The sequence below is a fragment of the Artemia sp. Qi Xiang Cuo genome, chromosome 13 (genome assembly GCF_049724085.1).
Source record: "Artemia sp. Qi Xiang Cuo chromosome 13, ASM4972408v1, whole genome shotgun sequence".
NCBI classification, from domain to species: domain Eukaryota; kingdom Metazoa; phylum Arthropoda; class Branchiopoda; order Anostraca; family Artemiidae; genus Artemia; species Artemia sp. Qi Xiang Cuo.
In genome coordinates, this window is record NC_142806.1 from 16,269,655 (window position 1) to 16,287,952 (window position 18,298).

At 34.5% G+C, this 18,298-nt stretch overlaps 2 protein-coding genes and 1 long non-coding RNA gene across 7 annotated transcripts in view; 2 read left to right on the forward strand and 1 right to left on the reverse strand.

Annotated features, from left to right (window-relative positions):
- prtp (thioredoxin domain-containing protein pretaporter) overlaps positions 1-16,903 on the reverse strand; it is a 32,757-nt gene extending 15,854 nt beyond the window's left edge. The window contains exons 1-3 of the mRNA XM_089099494.1: positions 16,763-16,903; positions 7,702-7,845; positions 3,210-3,309 (exon numbers count right to left, since the gene is read on the reverse strand). Of these exons, the coding sequence (XP_088955620.1) occupies positions 3,210-3,309; positions 7,702-7,845; positions 16,763-16,902 (384 nt within the window). The 5' untranslated portion in view covers position 16,903. The remainder of the gene's footprint in view (positions 1-3,209; positions 3,310-7,701; positions 7,846-16,762) is intronic.
- Positions 1-18,298, forward strand: part of LOC148945010 (uncharacterized) — a 540,330-nt gene that overhangs the window by 193,938 nt on the left and 328,094 nt on the right. The window lies entirely within an intron of this gene.
- LOC148945014 (E3 SUMO-protein ligase ZBED1-like) overlaps positions 15,980-18,298 on the forward strand; it is a 31,797-nt gene continuing 29,478 nt past the window's right edge. For 2 of the 5 annotated variants that reach the window (XM_089099489.1, XM_089099491.1), the window contains exon 1: positions 17,055-17,177. The gene's annotated coding sequence lies outside the window, so the exon portion shown is untranslated. Of the gene's footprint in view, positions 16,001-17,054; positions 17,178-17,242; positions 17,314-18,298 lie in introns of those variants that run through there. The other 3 variants (XM_089099490.1, XM_089099492.1, XM_089099493.1) reach the window with 2 other exon arrangements.

Below are 18,298 nucleotides of genomic sequence, written 5' to 3' on the forward strand. Positions count from 1 at the left end.
TTAAAGCATGAGGGAAATGATCCTAATATATTGATAAACAATGGGGAAACTGTGCCTTTTTGTAAAACTGAAATTCTGCACTTTTCACTGTTAAAGCATGGGAAACATGGTCCTTTCACACTTTTCATGCACATGGAAAGAGTGCCCTTTTCATCATTATGGAACAGGAAAAGTGTATCTTTTCCATTCTTAAAGCACAGGGGACGTAATGCTTTTCATCATTATAGAACAGGACTGCATTTTTTACTGTTCAAGAACGTGGAAAAAAATTCTTCCACACTGCTAGAGCAGGGGAAAGCAGTGGTGTCAATTGGAGGGGGACAGCGGGGTATTTGTCTTTCTAGAAATTTGGCCCCCTATATTCGAAAGATACCCTTTTTGGGTATTTTCTTTGAAAAAAAAGAAGAAAAAGAATAGCAAAATTGCCCCCCCCCCTTGATTTTGACATAAATTATGCCCCCTCCCCCGATATTTTCGTAAATTGACGCCACTAAGGGAAAGTGCACCCTTTTACCTATTATAAAACAGGGAAAGTGTGTCTTTTTGACAGTTCGAGAAAGCGCGAGTTTCGCAAAAGAAAAGTATCAAGAGGGAATCTAAACCTAATGCATCTTCCTTGACCATTGTAAAAAAAGAAGCATTTTTTAGTCTATGCATTACCATGACTGTTTTCAACGCACGAAGCTAGGCGGGACATACCCGAGGGTATAACAAGCACATAAACCTTAATTTGTATAATTGCTAACTTGTAAGTGAAGTGCATTTGAATAACTCTACAAGTCCCCTGTGTACTCCTTTGCTTCGGGGGGGGGGAAGGGATATGGCTCTTCAAACAATGCAAATTGTCAGTCGGGCAGCAAAAGGACGTATCTCCATAATTGTAAATTTTTAGAAGAGCAGAAAAAAACCTCATAACTTTTTCATTTCCTGTCCGATAACCGTAAAACAAAAACGGATTGATCATATATATCAATCCGTTTTTCCTTTAAGGTTATCGGACGGGAAATAAAAAAGTCGTGAGGCTTTTTTTCTGCTCCTCGGAAAATTTACAATTTTGGAGATACGTCCTTTTGATACCTGACTGAGGAAATATTCTTTGTTTATCAATTTTATTCAGTGTTTGCATCAAGTTAGCTTTGATATACTTTATTTTAAAAGTAATTCAAAGTCATCTCTTTTCCGATTTGAAACCAAAATAACAGTTCCTTAAAAGCCTCTGTTTTATCCCTAGAGGCTTAAGAGGCTTATCTTATAGATATTAAGCAAATAGCTTCTATTGATGGTTTTAAGCAAAATTGTCTAGTCTCATGAAAAAACAATTTTTTCCTAATGTAAAGAATAAAGGAGCCAAGCTCCACATACCGTACGCAATGAGCGGACCGTTGCTCCAAGAACGTGTTATTTCTCCCTGTATTCCTAGCCATAGAGCCTTGTGGGCGTATGTGATGTTATTGTATGCATGTGCTTTTATTGTTTCTTATTGCAGGAGGAGAAAAGAGGGCACATCAGTGCCACCCAAGCAAAAAAATTATTGTTTTTACAGCCTATTTAAAAATAGGCTGTTTGTTTCCTGAATGGAATTTTTGGCAATAGAAATTCCAATGGTGCAGTTTAAGTTTTACTCTGACGCCATTTACAAAGTGCTTCAAACAATTTTTCGTTCTCAAACAAGGAACTTATTTTCATTAAAATACGTCTTACTTAATTATGTTTAACACAAAAGTAGATTATTCTAATATAATAAAAATGTCAGTATGTAATAATACCAAACCAAATCATCAGGACATTAATCTGCCTGTTTCAATAGATTATGTCAATAGCTAATTTTCATAAATATATACGTTAGTTGCTTGTGTGTAGCAGAATTCTACATTATACCAACATGAAAGAAATGAGACAAAACCAATTCGTCAGAAGCCTAACCTAATCAATCGATTCACCCTAAAATACGACATAAAGAAAGTGTCCTTAACACATTTTGGTAAATCTTATATGATTTTGTGTATGTCTATTGAGTTATTTCAACATGAATACGGGGTAATTACTGTATTTATATATCTTGAATACAGTGCAGGAATACGGTGCTACAAAGTTCTTCGAAAGATTAAACCTCCATGATCAAAGAGAATATAAAAAATAATTAAGTAATTCCGATAAAACAAAATCAGAGAAAGAGTAAAAAGTGTTTCTTTTTTAACTTTGACAGAAACAAGAAAACAAAGTTTTATAAATATTAAGGTCTATAATTGTACTAACTGAATTATAATAGGTAATATTGAATTGTAATATAATTGAAATAGTTTGGATATTTTTTCAGTTATTTCATTAAGCATACTGAAAATCAATGCTTTGTTTCATTTGCTGAAGGTTTTTTTTTTTTGTTTTTTTTTACAATTTCGTTTATGCATTTGTATACTCCTCGAGTTAGAGAGAAATAAAAAATAAATATTCGGGTATAAACAAATAAATAAAATTTATATAGAATAAAAGAATTTTAATCGGTAAATTGTCGGCCGAAAAACAAAGTTTTGGTGCAAATTCAATAATTTTTTTTATATAAAGCTTGTTGATGATATAATTTGACAAAGAAAGACTATATTTGCTTTATATCACGTATGCCAAGGCCGTACCCAGGATTTTTTTCGGAGGGAGTTTTACTCAAAGATTTTTTTTTTTTTTGGGGGGGGGGGGGGTTACACAAAAAACTCAAAAAACGCATACAAAATTTGTTTATATCCATTTTTGTTGAGTTTTTACGAGTTAAAAAAACATTTCGGGGGGGGGGGGCAACCCCCTCTGGGTACGGCCTTGACGTATGCACATAGCCCTTGGTGAAAATATTCACATTTTTTATACCAATCATAGGCAGAATCCACCTGCCCCCTCACAAAAGAAAAAAAAAGGACAGAAGAAAAACAAATCTCTTCTTATTATATTTCACCTCAATGTTTTTTTTTTTTTTTGATTCAATCTAAGTCTTTAAATTAAAATAAAATGGTTCAAGCCACAAACACTAAAAACCAAGAACCCAATTATAAAAAAGATAAATTAGAAACCTCAAAATTAGGCTAAGTTAAATTAATAGTAGGAGGATTAATATTTTTTAATTAAGCACGTATTCCTAACAGTCTTGGAAAATGACGCTTAAGCTTCTTATTTATCTTCTTTCCTTTTTTAGAGTGTTTGTTAACAGTTGGAATGTCAATTACTTTTCCTTGTTGCTTAGCAATGAAATTATCCAGAGATGGTAGATCCCTTGACCCTCGATATCTTTCAGCAGCTTCAGATCCCACTCTGAAGTATTTGAGCCTAAAATGAAAACAAACTCAGCAATAATAAAAATATTAGTCACTAATAGAATTAGTATTAAATTAAATCAATAATAGAAACTTTATAAGAAATTCAAGCCCCGTTTTTTTTGCCAGCAATATGTAATCATATACCGATTGCTAGTAGTCATCTACATTCCAGTTTGCTTTGCCAGTTGCTGATTAGTGTTCACCAGGTTTACCAGTGAACAGCAAAAATTATAAGTTGGCAATTGGATAGCAAAATATTTGTAAGTGTAGCAAGCCTGTATGAAACTGTTAGCACTGTCGCCATTCCACAAAAATTAGGGGGGGGGGAATGTGCTTTTCAAAATCTGGGGGACAAAACTTGTTTTTCTTCTGTGAAAATACCGAAAAGACACTTTTCAGCAAAACAACAAAAAGGGTATTTTTTCATGGTCTAGGGGGGTGGGGTGGCAAATACCCCCTACCGCCAATTTATGCCACTGAGTGTTTGCCAATTAAGTTAAAACACAAAATAAGCAACTGATGACTGCCAAAAAAAACAAGAAAATATAAAATAATAATCTACTGGTCAATGCTTTGGCAATAAAAAAAAAAAAAAAAAAAAGCCTAAAAATAGAATAAAGAATTAAATTCATGGTAAAATTTTGATCGGATGACTTTGAAGAAAAAGGGACGTGGGAGGGCGGCTGGTTGCCCTCAAATCGTTTTGGTCACTTGAAAAGGGTACTAGAACTTTCGATTTCCAATCACATAAGCCCTTTCCCAATCTCCTAGGATCATTGGTTCGAAACAATTTTAAGTGAATCATGCTGTTATAAGTGAATCATATCCGCATAAAGAAGTAGGGTGGTCCACAGAACATGTATTGGGTAGCAATTTCAAAATGCAAGAATACAAAATCAATTGAACATAAAAAAAAGTTTCCTCCTTTGAAACAAAATTAGGAGAAAACACACCTATGCCCACACATCTCAGCAGACAAGAATTACCTCATTAATTCCTATTACAATTACTTTCCAATAGTGCCGATGAAATATTCAGAACTAAATTATGACATTCTAGGACCTCTGAAGGTAAATAAAATTCTAGGACACCATAATATGGAGCAACTTTCAAATCTTCTTAATCCCATTCCAAATTTCTTATAAACCCTCAGGGAACTTCCGTACTTACTTTAACTGGGAACCAACCAAAAAACTGCCCTGCCTGCAGTTGCATGACTCTGGAATTACTTCCAATGACTACATTCACCTGTTAGCGGTAGCTTCTTTGGCAATCTCCAACCCCGTCTTTAAAAGCCCTCCTCACTTGCTTATTTTATATCCCCCACCGGGTGCTGCTTGGTGTAGAGATTGACGTCAACCTTCTCCATCTCCTTTGGTCCAGTGTTTTTCCTCGTGCTTCGGATGATTATATCTTTGGCCGACTGCAGGTCACTCCCAAATGGCTGTGGACGTAGGGAAAATGACGTAGATGGTTTTTGCGGAATAGTACAGAGGCATTTGAATCAGGTATCCAAACCAAGTTTGCTTAGTAAGCTGGTGCAGCTTTTTACTATTAATAAAGTTGTACATTCTGTCTATCCTACTTGGTCTCTTTGACTGGAATAGATTGATATTCTAAAAGATTGCTCATGCTTGCCAACTCTGCTCTCAGCTCTGTTAAGTACTACAGAGTCAATGAGAGCATTGAAAATCTACCGTTTGATATGATTTGACAGTTTGAATGGCTGATTTTTGCCTTAGGAAGTAGTTTAGTCTGCCTATGGCAGAAGGCGGCTTAGATATTCTTGCCTGCAGCCTAGAAAGAAGCAAGGTATTACATAATCCAGATAGGCGGACTTTAGGACGACCATCGCTAGTAGAAATCAGCAGCAAGGGCAGACGAGACCTTACCCACGGTTCCGAATTCTTCCTGAATGGTTGCCAGATATTTATCTTTGCCCTATTGGTTTTCGTTTCTAGGAAGTTATTGATCTGAATGAATGAATGAATGAATGAATGTTCATTATTACCCATCTAGCAACAAGAAAAAAAAAAGAAAACGATGGAGTACACTAAAAGAATAAGAAAGGAAAAGAAAATAAACACGACATAAAGATATAACAAATTTCCAATAATACTACAACTAAAATGGCACGCCCTTCCACGGGTGAGAAGAGGGCTGGTTACTCAGTTTCTGAAACTGTTCATCCCCGGCCTGAAGCGGTTCCACCACACTGAAACGGTTACCGATGTACCTATTCTTAAACCACCGAGGGGCCCGAAGCAAAATATTCGCATACTTAAAATAACACTTTTGCAACCCTTGCCTATCAGATTCCATAAAAATGTCCCAAAATGGGGTCAAATATAGAATAAGCAGGAGAGCCACAGCATTATATATTCGAGAAAGGGCTTTCCATTCCAGATGAAGTTGCAATGTAACTACACTAGCATAAGCAATTCTAAGTTTCCATTCAGCATTCTGAAGCAAAAGCTTTTGCGTATTCTTAATTGAAGACCCAATCGGGAGACCTAAATATGTGATCTAGAGGCTTGGAGGGTCTTGACAGATTGTTCCTTGAAACAATGCTAAGTATGATCAAGCAGCTTAAGGCAGTGCCTTTGGATGACGAAATGGAATATTTTTAAACTTTTTTTTTAAGAAATATCATCCCTCATATTGAACTTAGGCAATTCTATAGTTTAGAATCTACATCCTTTTTTAATTAGGTCATGCATTTAGTTGATACAATCGCAGATACTCCAAAGGTTTAAGTTGACTGTGCAGGTTTTTGGATGTTATTTTTCTGCTGAACTGTTTTTAATGGTGCAACATGAAACAACAAATTTGCAATCATTTGACAGCTAAGATTCAGTTTTATCCGTCTACCGAATTAGATTTTGGGGATTGATCTACAGTTTCTTTTATATTGAAAAAACCTTCAAAAGCTTTCAAAAACGTATAACAATAAAAAATGTTTCCTATTTTCTAAGCAATTTTAGATCTCTGAAAAAAAAAGTCTAAGCAAAATCATAATTCTGGTTGGGTGAATTGATTGATCATAAAAAACAATAGCATTTAATCATCTTATCCTTCTTGTACAAGATACAGCAGTAGGCTTGTTCGAAAACTGCATGTTTCACAGAGAGCATAAACCTTAAAAAAAGCTAAATTATTGGCTAAATCTTATTTCTGCAGATCCACAAAAGGAAAGTAGCCTGATTAATAAAGTTAATCAGGTTAAATTTGGCCTCTGACCATGATGTTTCAATATGCCTGGTTTTAAACAATCTTGGTCCAAAGTCTTTCTTCTTTGTTTTCAAAATTGTTGCCATATTTCTTTTGATCTTTTGTTATATACTTTTAATGTTTTTAAATTTTAGTTCCTTCACCACAGTGCATATTGTATATTATTCATTCCTCTTCTTTTCCAGTCCTTAAAATATGCATAGAAACTTAACTCTTCAGCGGGTAAAACTTTTTATCATATGGCATCCATGGAAACTTGCTAGAAAAAAAAGAAAAAGAAAGACCAATAGTCTTTGATATAGACCATGGAAATTTTTCATCCATGGAAAATTTGCTAGAAAAAAAAAGAAAGAAAGACCAATAGTCTTTGATATAGACCATGGAAATTTTTCATCCATGGAAAATTTGCTAGAAAAAAAGAAAAATAAAGACCAATAGTCTTTGATATAGACCATGGAAATTTTTCATCCATGGAAAATTTTCTAGAAAAAAAGAAAAAGAAAGACCAATAGTCTTTGCTATAGAGTGCTTTGATCATGGGGTTCCAAATACGAATTTTAACAATTTTAGGTCAAGCATAATAGCAATTTTTTTTTATAATTTTCATCAGTTTTTTTTGTTTAGCCAATTCCTTCAAATATCCCAGTAAACTCCATCAAATCACTTTGGAGCCACAATCATGTCCAGTCGGAAGTAGGATACTGACATTGGTAATTCCCAAAATTACCTAAATATCCTAATTTAGGGAATTCCCTAAATCACATTCCTAAATATTCATATTTGTTTCTTCTGTCCATTACTTGAACATGTGGGTCCAGTTCAGAATTCTAATATTTCACAACAGCTAGCATGTAGCATTAGAGCTATTCAAAAGAATAACTGCATTTGAACCAGCTCTACCCTTGGGAGAGGACAATACAAGTATTTCCCCTAGGGAAGGGGAGGGGTCAGAAAATAGAAAAAATACACATTTTTTGTCAATTTTCTTTTAGGAAGGACGTCCTTTCGGTCAGAATTGACAAGGCCCCCCTCTCCCCTTATCCTGGGATTAACAAGTTATTATAAGGGTTATCTGCAAATAAATCTAATTTGAATATAAGAATAAAAAGAAGCAGGACATAAGTTATTTTTCAGTAAAAATTATACTTGAAAACGTTAGTTTTCTACATACGTTGGATATCCAGTAACATCATTGTCAGAACATAATGCTGTTTCCACAGTACAGTCAACTTGTCCAATTACAATCTCATCTTTGTCATTGTATTTGGCAGCAAGATCTTCCCAGGTTGGTGCTAATCTTTTGCAGTGACCACACCTGTTTACATAAATATAATTATTTTGGTTTGAACTTAGTACAAGACCAACACCTAACAAAGCCAAAGCACCTAGGGATAGTTGATACTGTTGAAAGCCAATAAGGGTAGCTGTATTTCAATGATAATACTCAGAAGGCTCTCACTGATCATATTGATTGAATACATTTGACTTAGAATTTCACAAGTCTGGTGAAGTAGTTGTAAAATTTTCATAATTGCCCATATCAAGGGCACCAGCAGAAAATTTTCCAGGGGGGGGGGAGACGCCAAAATAACAGTGGTGGTTGGGTGACATGGAATATATTTTAGGATATTGTTTTGTAGGAATAAGTTTATTTTTAAATAATTTTAGGAAAAAAACTCTGTAATAAAAAAAAATTAAATTGTATGCAAAATGATACAAAATACAGTAAATTTTAAACAACAAGGATTCCTGGCAAGGGATCACTTTATTTAATCAATAATATATTTAATTATTATTCATTTAATCTTAAGAGAAAATCAGATTCAAACCAAAATTACAGAATGATTTATAGCTTACGTAGATTATAACTGATGTAGACTTGTCTTTATGCAATTTCCCGCTCCTTAGAATACTTTACAGAAAGAGTAGAGATGTTCAAAAATCATCCTGTCTGCATAGATACCACGTTTTGATTTTATAACGACCATGTAAAATGTACCTCTTTCATAACAGGACAATTCTCTGCCATGAACTTAAATCCCTTATATATTCAGACATTTAAAACAGTTAGAGAATAGCAAAAGAAAAACAAAATTTAAACTTACTAACCAGCTGTCAAATTGACCTCTTTCTTTTTATTAGCCTATTCAACTAAATAAAATGATCAATTTAAAAAAAAAAATTCGTCACAGGAAAATCTTATCAAATAGTTTGTGATAAAAAAAAAAATGGAAATAAAAGTGACTTGGGCAAATATTCTAAATAAACTAAAAATGGAATTCTATTGGCAATTGCTAGACCAATAGTATTGGCTTTTTATGCTGATTCTAAATATATAAAATTATTTCAGTTTATTGTTACCCACCCAAAACTAAAAGTTTGAGAAAATTTGCCTGATTTTTGAAAAAGGGGGAAAACCCCTTGAAAAGTGAGCGATCTTATTGAAAAACCCAATTAGGCCTAGATACATCATATAAGAGTACCCTACCGTATAGGTTTCAAGCTCCAATCTTCCAAATGTGGAATTTCACATTTTTTTTTCAGAAAAAATATCGTCGATGCAAATTTTTTTGTTCCTTTGCTTCCCATGGATGATTGCATAAAACAGAAGGTCCAAGAAAATAGCGAGGGAGCTCATTGAAACGTAAATTGAAAGCTCTTTTTTAAGTGACCATACCAGTTGTGCCTGGTGAAGTCTAATTTTCTGCCATTTTAGGACACCAAACTACGACTTTACCCCAAAGAGGACGCATTTGCAATCTATCTAAAATTCTGAGAAGCTAATTAATTTAAAAACATCAATAACTATATTTTATGCTTCCCAGTTGCTAAAGAAGTAATGCCACATGGTGGAAGTACTGGATTCAACCAAGTTGATTTGCTTTATTTTTAACGAAATTAGACTACGTTTGGTGATCTGTAATTGCGTATAAGCTATAATGAGTGGGAGTGAGTCATTGTTTAGGTGGGGACTGGGTAAATTCCTAAAAAAATACATTTTAATGGACGTACTGCTTATACTTACAAGGCTTCATATAAAAGTCGAAAGATTGAAAGGGACAGGGAGGATCGAAATTAACCAAAATGTTCCTCTATGCTGCTAAAATGTTACCTCTCCACGTTTATCAGCACAGAGGGTGAAGAGGCAAAGGATGTCATCATCAGCCCCGCCAGGAAATTTCTTTGGGGTTGCAAATACTGCTAGGAACTTAGTTTTCATTAATTTCAAATGGTAATATTTTTCTTTTTCTATTTATATGGAGTACTTCAATGTATTTAAACAAATGTATGTAATGTATTTATTGATAAAAAAAATCCTATTGTAGAGGTTATGATGGCTTCAGTTATGTGGAAAATCAAATGTCTGTCTCCTCCTTAGCTCCTTACTCTTTAATGTGAAGTTTGGCTTTTGTCCAAATTTTTTAAAAAAATTTGCAATTGAAAAAAAAAGATTTTTATAATTAAAAAACTTTTGTTTAATGAACAAGGTGCAGAGAAGGGGGTAGTCCCCATTATATACAAAGTAATTTCAATTCGTTTCAAGTTTTAAAGTTGCTCCTTACTTTAGTTGAAACACCTTTTCTATTTGTTTAATTACATTTCATGGAACTTTATAGAATTATGAATACAATACTTTTGGTAAAGCGGAAAAAGATCAATATTTCAATGATCTCTGTTTGGATTTTATTGGGTAATCAAACAATTCGTAGAAACGAATTGTAAGTAGAGAGAAATTATTACCTATATGAGGGGGTTTTTTGTACCCCTGTTGAGGAGGTACCCCTCCTCAACACCTTGCTCTTTAAATTTTGTCCGAATTCTTTAAAAGCGACTCCTGAAACACAAGGTTTGTTTAATTAGAACAATACGTAACTTTTTTTAAAGTGCCGAAAAACTGTAGCTTGAAGATTAAGGTGTTGAAGAGGGGGCAGCCCCAGCCATATACATAATACTTTCTGTTCGTTTTAAGTTTTAATGTTGCTCCTTACTTTCAGTTGAAAAATCTTGTTTTTTTTATTTAATGATGCTTAGAGAAAAACATTTTCTAAAGGCAATGGAAAAAGTATGTCAATTAAAGTAAATGTATAAAAAAATGAAAAAAAGTAATTACAAAAAAATACACAAAACTATAGTCTACTTACAAAAACTAAGATATAAACTTCCAGCAGTCAGTTCTGTTGAACAATGCTGAAGCGTTGGACGGATATTTTTTTTAAATATTGACAGTTTTGAACTTGGGTATCAAACACCAAAATATAATGCCTTTAGACTACTCAGTGTTATAAAAAGCAACGCATTATCAAAGTAAAACATTAAAATTAAGATTAAGAAAACCAAATAAAAATTTTTTATTCAATATTCTTAATTTAATTTTGAACACCAAAAACCAATATATTTGATACCTTTATAATTCATAAATGTAAAAAATAGAATCTTTTTCAAAGTGACAACTAGGTAAATACAATCACTCCTGAACAAAAAAAATAAATAAATGATAATAAAAGACAGAAAACGTATCCGTTCAGGGGGGGTAAATGAAACACCCAGCATTCTGTTCAGGGGAAACATTTCTGATTATGGTGACTTCATATATCAGCTCATGGGTACTCTTGCAATGCGAGCAAAAGTTGACGGCATATTTTTACCGAAATTACCTCTTATTAAGTTGTTTTCTATAATCATTTGAACTTTCTTGCATACTAATAACTGCACTAATTACTAATAAAGAAAAACATATTTATGATCACCATAAAAAAGCTGATTCTTTGATTGAGTGTTGTCAATAGTTTGGCTCTTATTCTTTCGTTATTGAAAAGGATCGTTATTTACTTACCTTTCGTTACTATGAAGGATTTTGTTTTATTGCTTGAACCAAATCTCATATCAAAACTATTTCTGGAAGACTAGAAGGGGGTCACTCAGTCCCAAACTAGAACTTGTGTTTTCCTTGTTAAGGGTAAAAATATGCTGGAAGGCTGCCGACAATGGGCAACACCAACTTTTCTCATTGTTTTTCCTATTCTACTCTTTTTCCTTTGGTTTCCTTATAATTACTTTATAGTCCCAAATTTCAAGGGGGGACCTTGGCCCCTCCCTGCTGGTGGCAAATTCAGTCCATATTCAGCAGGGAGGAAAAAGGATATACTACAGATTTCTACTGAATTTTTTGTGAAGATTGTCAAATCTACATATAATTAGACAGTTTGAGAGCCTTTGCAAAATTGTACCACAGAAGAAGCAACTTATCTTTATTTACTTACTTAATTCCACAAAAATCAAAGAAAAAAAAAATCAGATTGTCAACACTTCTTGGGTTCTTTTAAGAGTGTTGTGTTGGCCAATTTATACCCCAGCCATAAAAAATTTATAGATTTATGTTTTGTAGTATTTGCTGATGGTTCAAGAATGAGGGGATTGGTCTTATCTGCAGTATTTATCCCCACTCTAAACAGATGCAGCTGAGAAATTGATGATTTATAAGTTGTGTGCTGAAACCAACATCATTGATTTTCAACATATGATTTTCAATTAAATTCTCAATTTATATTCACTCAAAGGATCATCATACCCTTTGACTTCACATCCAGTCTAGATCTCCTTTTACCAGACCTCTTCCATCAGCCAGACACTATAATAATTTTTAATGCATAAATAAACTTGCTTTTCAAACATATTTCCACTAACTAACATGTTTCCCACTGGTTTTGACTGAAGTCCCTATTGATAATCATTCTCCATATCCTCTATCTCCATATATCCTCTCCTCCTCCCCACCAAATTCACTCAAGTACTTATGACAGGACCCAGGCAAAATACAACTGATCTCCATTTTCTGCCCATCATCCCCCAAATCTAAAGATTTTTTTCTCCCCTTTATCTACAATATACTACAGCCAATGAAATTGATGACCACTTTTTGAGCTGTGTATACATCCCACACCAAAAAAGAACAAAGCCTGCTGAAAAGCATAGTGAAAATAATAACCTTATCTTTGTGTCTTGAGACAGAAGATTTAAATTTTAGTCAGAAAAATATACATAGTCATAGCTATTAACTGAGTAAAAGCATAAAAAAGAAGAGACAGGGGGCAAGTGGAGGGCAATCACCCCCCTAGACTTTGAAAAATATATTCTTATTTCTAATTCATAGCTATTTTCTATTTTATCATGGCTAACTGGTCCCCCCCCTTCATTTTCGTGAATTGGCGCCACTGAGAAGAGGTGTAAATTGTGAAGACTGAAAAGCCCATTGCTTCTAGGACAAGAGGAAGAGCTATATCAAGCTTGTAAGAATTATCTTTAAACTACTTTAAAACTTTACCTTAAAGAGGACAGGGTTGATGAGAGGGTGGCCCACCTGATATATAAAATAATATCAGTTCATTTTAACTCTCAACACTGTTCATTACTTTCATTTCGATAAGTGTATTTTGATTAATTTAATTACTGAAAAAGCAAAGCCATTCAGGTAACTTGTTGATGTTCATGTATACACCCCTAAGACAATAACAGTCCTAAATCTTTCAGCCCAATATTGTTATTAAGCTTTTGTTAGCTTGCAGACAAAGAATTGCCTAATAAAACCTTGTTAGTAACAACCTGAGGAAACATATTAAGTGAGTAGAAAATTTTAAATAAAACTAAGGTTAAAAACATCACTTCAAAAAAAATCAAGGAGATGTAATAAATAAAGTGAAAAATAAAGGTCACCACCTATTTTGAATTAAGTATTGACAGGAAACAAGCACAAATTGAAATAACAGATTGATTGAAATAGGGAAAGATGGTATCCCAGCCTAGGTAAATTGGTGTAGAAAAAGAAAGTTATAGACTGCTGCAATTTTGTATGTATAACAATCTAGTTATAACCAATACCATATCTGGAGTTGTGCACAAGTTAACATGATACTTACATAATGGTAAGATTCACAAACTAATTGATTATGTTATTGTAAACAGAAGACTGGAAGGATAGATACAAGATATTAGCATCTATAAGATTGCTGTTATTGAGGTTAAAAGTAAAGATCACCATCTAGTAGTGGCTATGGTCAATCTAAAACTGAAGTTCAGCGGCAATTGAATATTAAACTAGAGTCAAAAATTACAACAGGGGCACAATTAGTGATAATGTCAAATTAAAGAGATATGGATGTAATATTTTGAAAATGAGCTAAACCATGATTAAATTACAGAAAATTACTTAGTAAAGACTTAAAAAGTTTAAGTCTTTAAACCTCTGTATTGATCTTTCCCAGAGAGAAATTTCAGCCACATATGCTGAATGGAAGCCCTGCTGGATTGGCAGGAGGAGCAAACCCATCTGGCTGGGTATCCCAAGAACTGTTTTGTGACTACTTGCAACATTTTGCCAAACATTCACATGCTTCAACTGAGCAGAAAAAGCTGCTCATACTAGACAATCACAAATCCCATATCTTGGTAAATGCACTGGAATTTGCCAAGAAGAATGGTGTAGTCCTACTGACTATTCCCCCACACTGCAGCCACACCCCTTGATGTCAGTGTCTATTTCTCATTCAAGGCCCAGTATAACAGGGCAATGGATAATTGGATGTTGAACAATCTGGGAAAACCATCTCAATCTACAGTATTGCTGGACTAGTTGGTTCAGCCTTTCCACTTGCATTTACCCCTTCCAACATCCAGAGTGGGTTTGCTAGATCAGGCATTTGGCCTTACAACCCAGGTATATTTACAGAACAAGATTTCCTGTGCTCATATGTCACAGACAGACCCAAAAGTGAGGAGAACAGATCAAGCAGTACCACAAATCATGGAACCAAAGCTGTGGACTCTTGCCCAGAGGCTAGCAGCACAGGTGTGAGTACCAGCCCTCAACTTGGAAGAGCAAGCATGACTGACAATGTAAGAAAGGCGCACATACCCTCATCTTCCATCGCCTTCAGTCCAGAACAGGTGAGGCCTTTTGCTAAAGCTGCTCCTAGGAAGCAGTCTCTCAGAAGTAGGAAGCAAGGCTCATCCAAAATCCTGACTGATACGCCTGTAAAGCAACAAATCAAAGCAGAGGAAGTAGCAAGAGCCAGCAGAAAGGGGAAAGCTGCAAAGCCAAAGCCAAGATGAGTGCAAAAGAAAGCAGCAAAGCAGGTTTTACAGTTTGATGAGGACAGTGATGGAAGCCTTTCACTCCATGATGACAGTGATGATTTGTTGCATCATATTGGACAGGAGGAAGATGAGCTATGCCCAGAGGACAGACTGTTTGACATAATTATAATTGGCAATTTCATGAAAATTTTTTATGAAGGTGAATATTTCCATGGAGTGGTTCAGGTAAAGAACAAAGACTCTGCCCAAGTTAGTGTGCTAACCATGGTGGGAGTGAATAGGTGGAAGTGGCCCAAAAAAGAAGACCCCATTGTGTATCCCCATGAAGATATTCTGAAGAAGATTTCAAACCCAATCCCAGCAAAAGGGACAGCTTCAAGGGCATCTTCTTTCTTTACTTTTGAGGATTGGTAAACATCTGTAGTTTCCATTTCTTGTCAAACATTTTTTTTATAGCATACCATTTTAGTTTTCTTACTTTTCTAGCACTTTAACATTATAAACAAATGACTGTCATCTGTATCATTTTTTAGAAGTTTTGTTTACCTTTGTACTGTTTTAACACAATAAACAAATGATTTTTTATTTGAAACTCTTCAAGCAGCCCAGCATGTACTATAGGATGGCTCACTATGCACCACCCCTGGTCCATACTGGGCCAGGTGGTACATAGGGATCCACTGAGATTATTCCCTAGATGGAGCCAGTATTAAAATCTGCAAAAATTATCAACAAAACTACTTGTTATGCACACATTATGATGCAAGAGAAGTAACAAAACACCCAACAAGCAGCAAGAAAATCCACTTTTCCAAAATCCAGCTCAGTATGGACCACTCTCCCCTATATGCTATGCAACCCCCCCCCCAGCCCCCTAATGTGCAAATATAGCCAAATGACTTTTTAGAAAGGCCCATATAATGCCCAAGTAGGCCTACCACAGAAGGTATTGCTGGGGAGAAGTTACTAGGCTTGTCAACTAGTTGGGAAATAAATTGTTTTCTAGGGTAGGCCTAATGTTTGTTTCTAGCTAGTTGGCAAAATTTAGGGTAAATTTCTACCAAATCATATTATTGAGTTAGGAATAAAGTGAATACACCATTCGATGCTGATTTTTTTATGCTGATTACAAATATAATAGGGTAAGACACCCAGTAGTTGGACACTTTAATCACTTTGAAAACTTTTTGACATTTAAACTACTCTAATTACTGTATTATATCACCTAGAAACGTAATTTTTGTATCAAAAAATTTCTTAAGAATTTCTGAACAGGTAGGTTACTAATTCAAATAGTTTCACTTGTACAGCGCCTCCTATTTTTGAATTTACTAACAAGTGACAATTCTGCCTAAACTCGGACATACAAACAGCTCATTGTAAATTGGTTATTAAAATAGTAGCCTATAAAAGATTCTGTCCGAGAATAGGCAGGTGGCCAACTACTGGGTGTCTTACCCTAATCATTTATATTGGAAATGAATTCCCCCCCCCCTCTATATACGCCAATTCAGGGTTAGATTAGGTTGTAGAAATATATAGGCCTACCCTGAATTGGCATATATAGGGGGGGCTGAAACTCATTTCCAATAAAAATGATTGCTGTATTTGTAATCAGCATAAAAAAGGCATTGAGTGGTATATTCACTTTATGCATAAGTCAATATTATGATTTGGTAGAAATTTACCAAATTTAGTGCTGCTGGAGATAAGTTATTAGTCAACTAGTTGGAAAATGAAGGTGTTGCTTGGTTAACACTTCTTGTCAACTAGTGGGTGAATATACATTTCTCCTATAGGGATGGGCCAAATTTTCCAACTAGATGACAAAAATGTTTTTAATTAGGCTATAAGGAGATTGGATAGTACCATTTTAAATAAGCTTATAAACCAATTTTTTCCAATAGTCAAAGAGTGGATATCCCAACTGTATTATTAGGGCTATGGTGGCCTATAGGCCTAGGCCCATCAGAGGAAGGGGGGAGAGTACATTGTCAGGGTAATGATTAATATGTTGAAAATGAGTGTAAATAATAAATCTAATGGGACCATTATTATTTTATGCTAGCCTAGTTTTGTAGGCTATATACATAGCCTATTGAACCATCCCAGGTGGAGTGGGCTAATCAAATTATAGTTACCAAGGTGCAAAGAACATGATGAGATGATCCTTTTTATCAACACTGGTTTTAAAGTTTTCTCCATTTAGTTTGACAGCTTTTCCCTCATGATCATTAGCAAAACATCCAACCACAAGGAAAAATAAGCCCAAGAACCACATTTTGCCTATTTAAAAACGCCTACTGTTCAAACTGTAAGTATTGATGGATATGAAGGAAATTTTTTTGAAGAAAAAATATTTTATAAATATTTATTTTGAAAACATTTTTCAAAAAACACTAATCTAGAAATTACTATTTAATTTTTTTTATTTATTAAAATTTTTTAACTTAGTTCAATTGGTTTAATGGTAAGATGTATCGATTAGTATTGCCAGTGGACAAGAAAAGAACTATTGAAGTTTGATATTGGGATTCACGAGATTTTAATATTGAGGTGCGTATTGATGTTTTAGTATCAATACTGCATTAAATTATTCATAAAAGCTAATCACATGTTAATTAGTCTATGTGCTTAAGCTAAATTAACTAGATTATGGGGTCAATTCTTTTTAAAACTAACTCTCAAAGATGTATGTTTTTGAAACTCATAAATTGTAGAAATATTTTTTTTTTAACTAGTAGTCATAAAAATTTTAATTTCAGAGGAGCAAGGTGATGGTATTCGCATCTGCTGAACTTTTCTGGTGAAAAGTCTGTAAAAGACCCTGAGGGAGGGGCAGTACTCGTTATGCTTTATGCCAAAAAAAGTGGTAAAGTTCTACGAAATCATATTATTGAGTTAGGACTAAAGTGAATACATCATTCGATGCCTTTTTTTATGCTGATTACGAATATAATAAGCATTTCTATCGGAAATGAATTTCAGCCCCCCCCCCTATATAGGCTATACCTAACCTAACCTAATTCTGAATTGGCATATATAGGGGGGAGGGGGGCTGAAATTGATTTTCGATAGAAATGCTTATTATATTCGTAATCAGCATAAAAAAAGGCATCGAATGGTGTATTCACTTTAGTCCTAACTCAATAATATGATTTTGTAGAACTTTACCAAAATGGTAATTATATGGTTTATAGTATAAGATATGTTATCGCATTTTCAGTATATTTTTGTGTTCCTATCCCCTCAGGGGTGGATCTTGATTAAAATCTTGGCAGGGGGGGCCAATGTGGCAAGGGTGCCAATGAGTAAAATTTTTTTTGGGGGGGGGATATGACAAGGGTGCCAATAATTGAGCAAATTAACAAATTAATTTCAAAAAAGAGTGAAAAACAGGAAAAAATGCAAGGAACTTGGGCATAAAAAAAAAACTGGTGGGCTGGGGTCCCCTCCCCTGGATCAGCCACTGTATCTCCCTCAGCACCATAGTTATCTGTGGCTGAAAAAGGGAAGTTTCCTAGGGGGTGGGTAAAAAAAAGATACATAAGAAGACTTATGCTGAATCAATTGGGTATCTCAAAATTTTGACAGGATGTCTTTGGGTAAAAAAGGGTCAGGGGAGAGGGGCTAGTTGTTCTCCAATCTCCAATCTTTTTGTCACTTAAAAAGGGCAT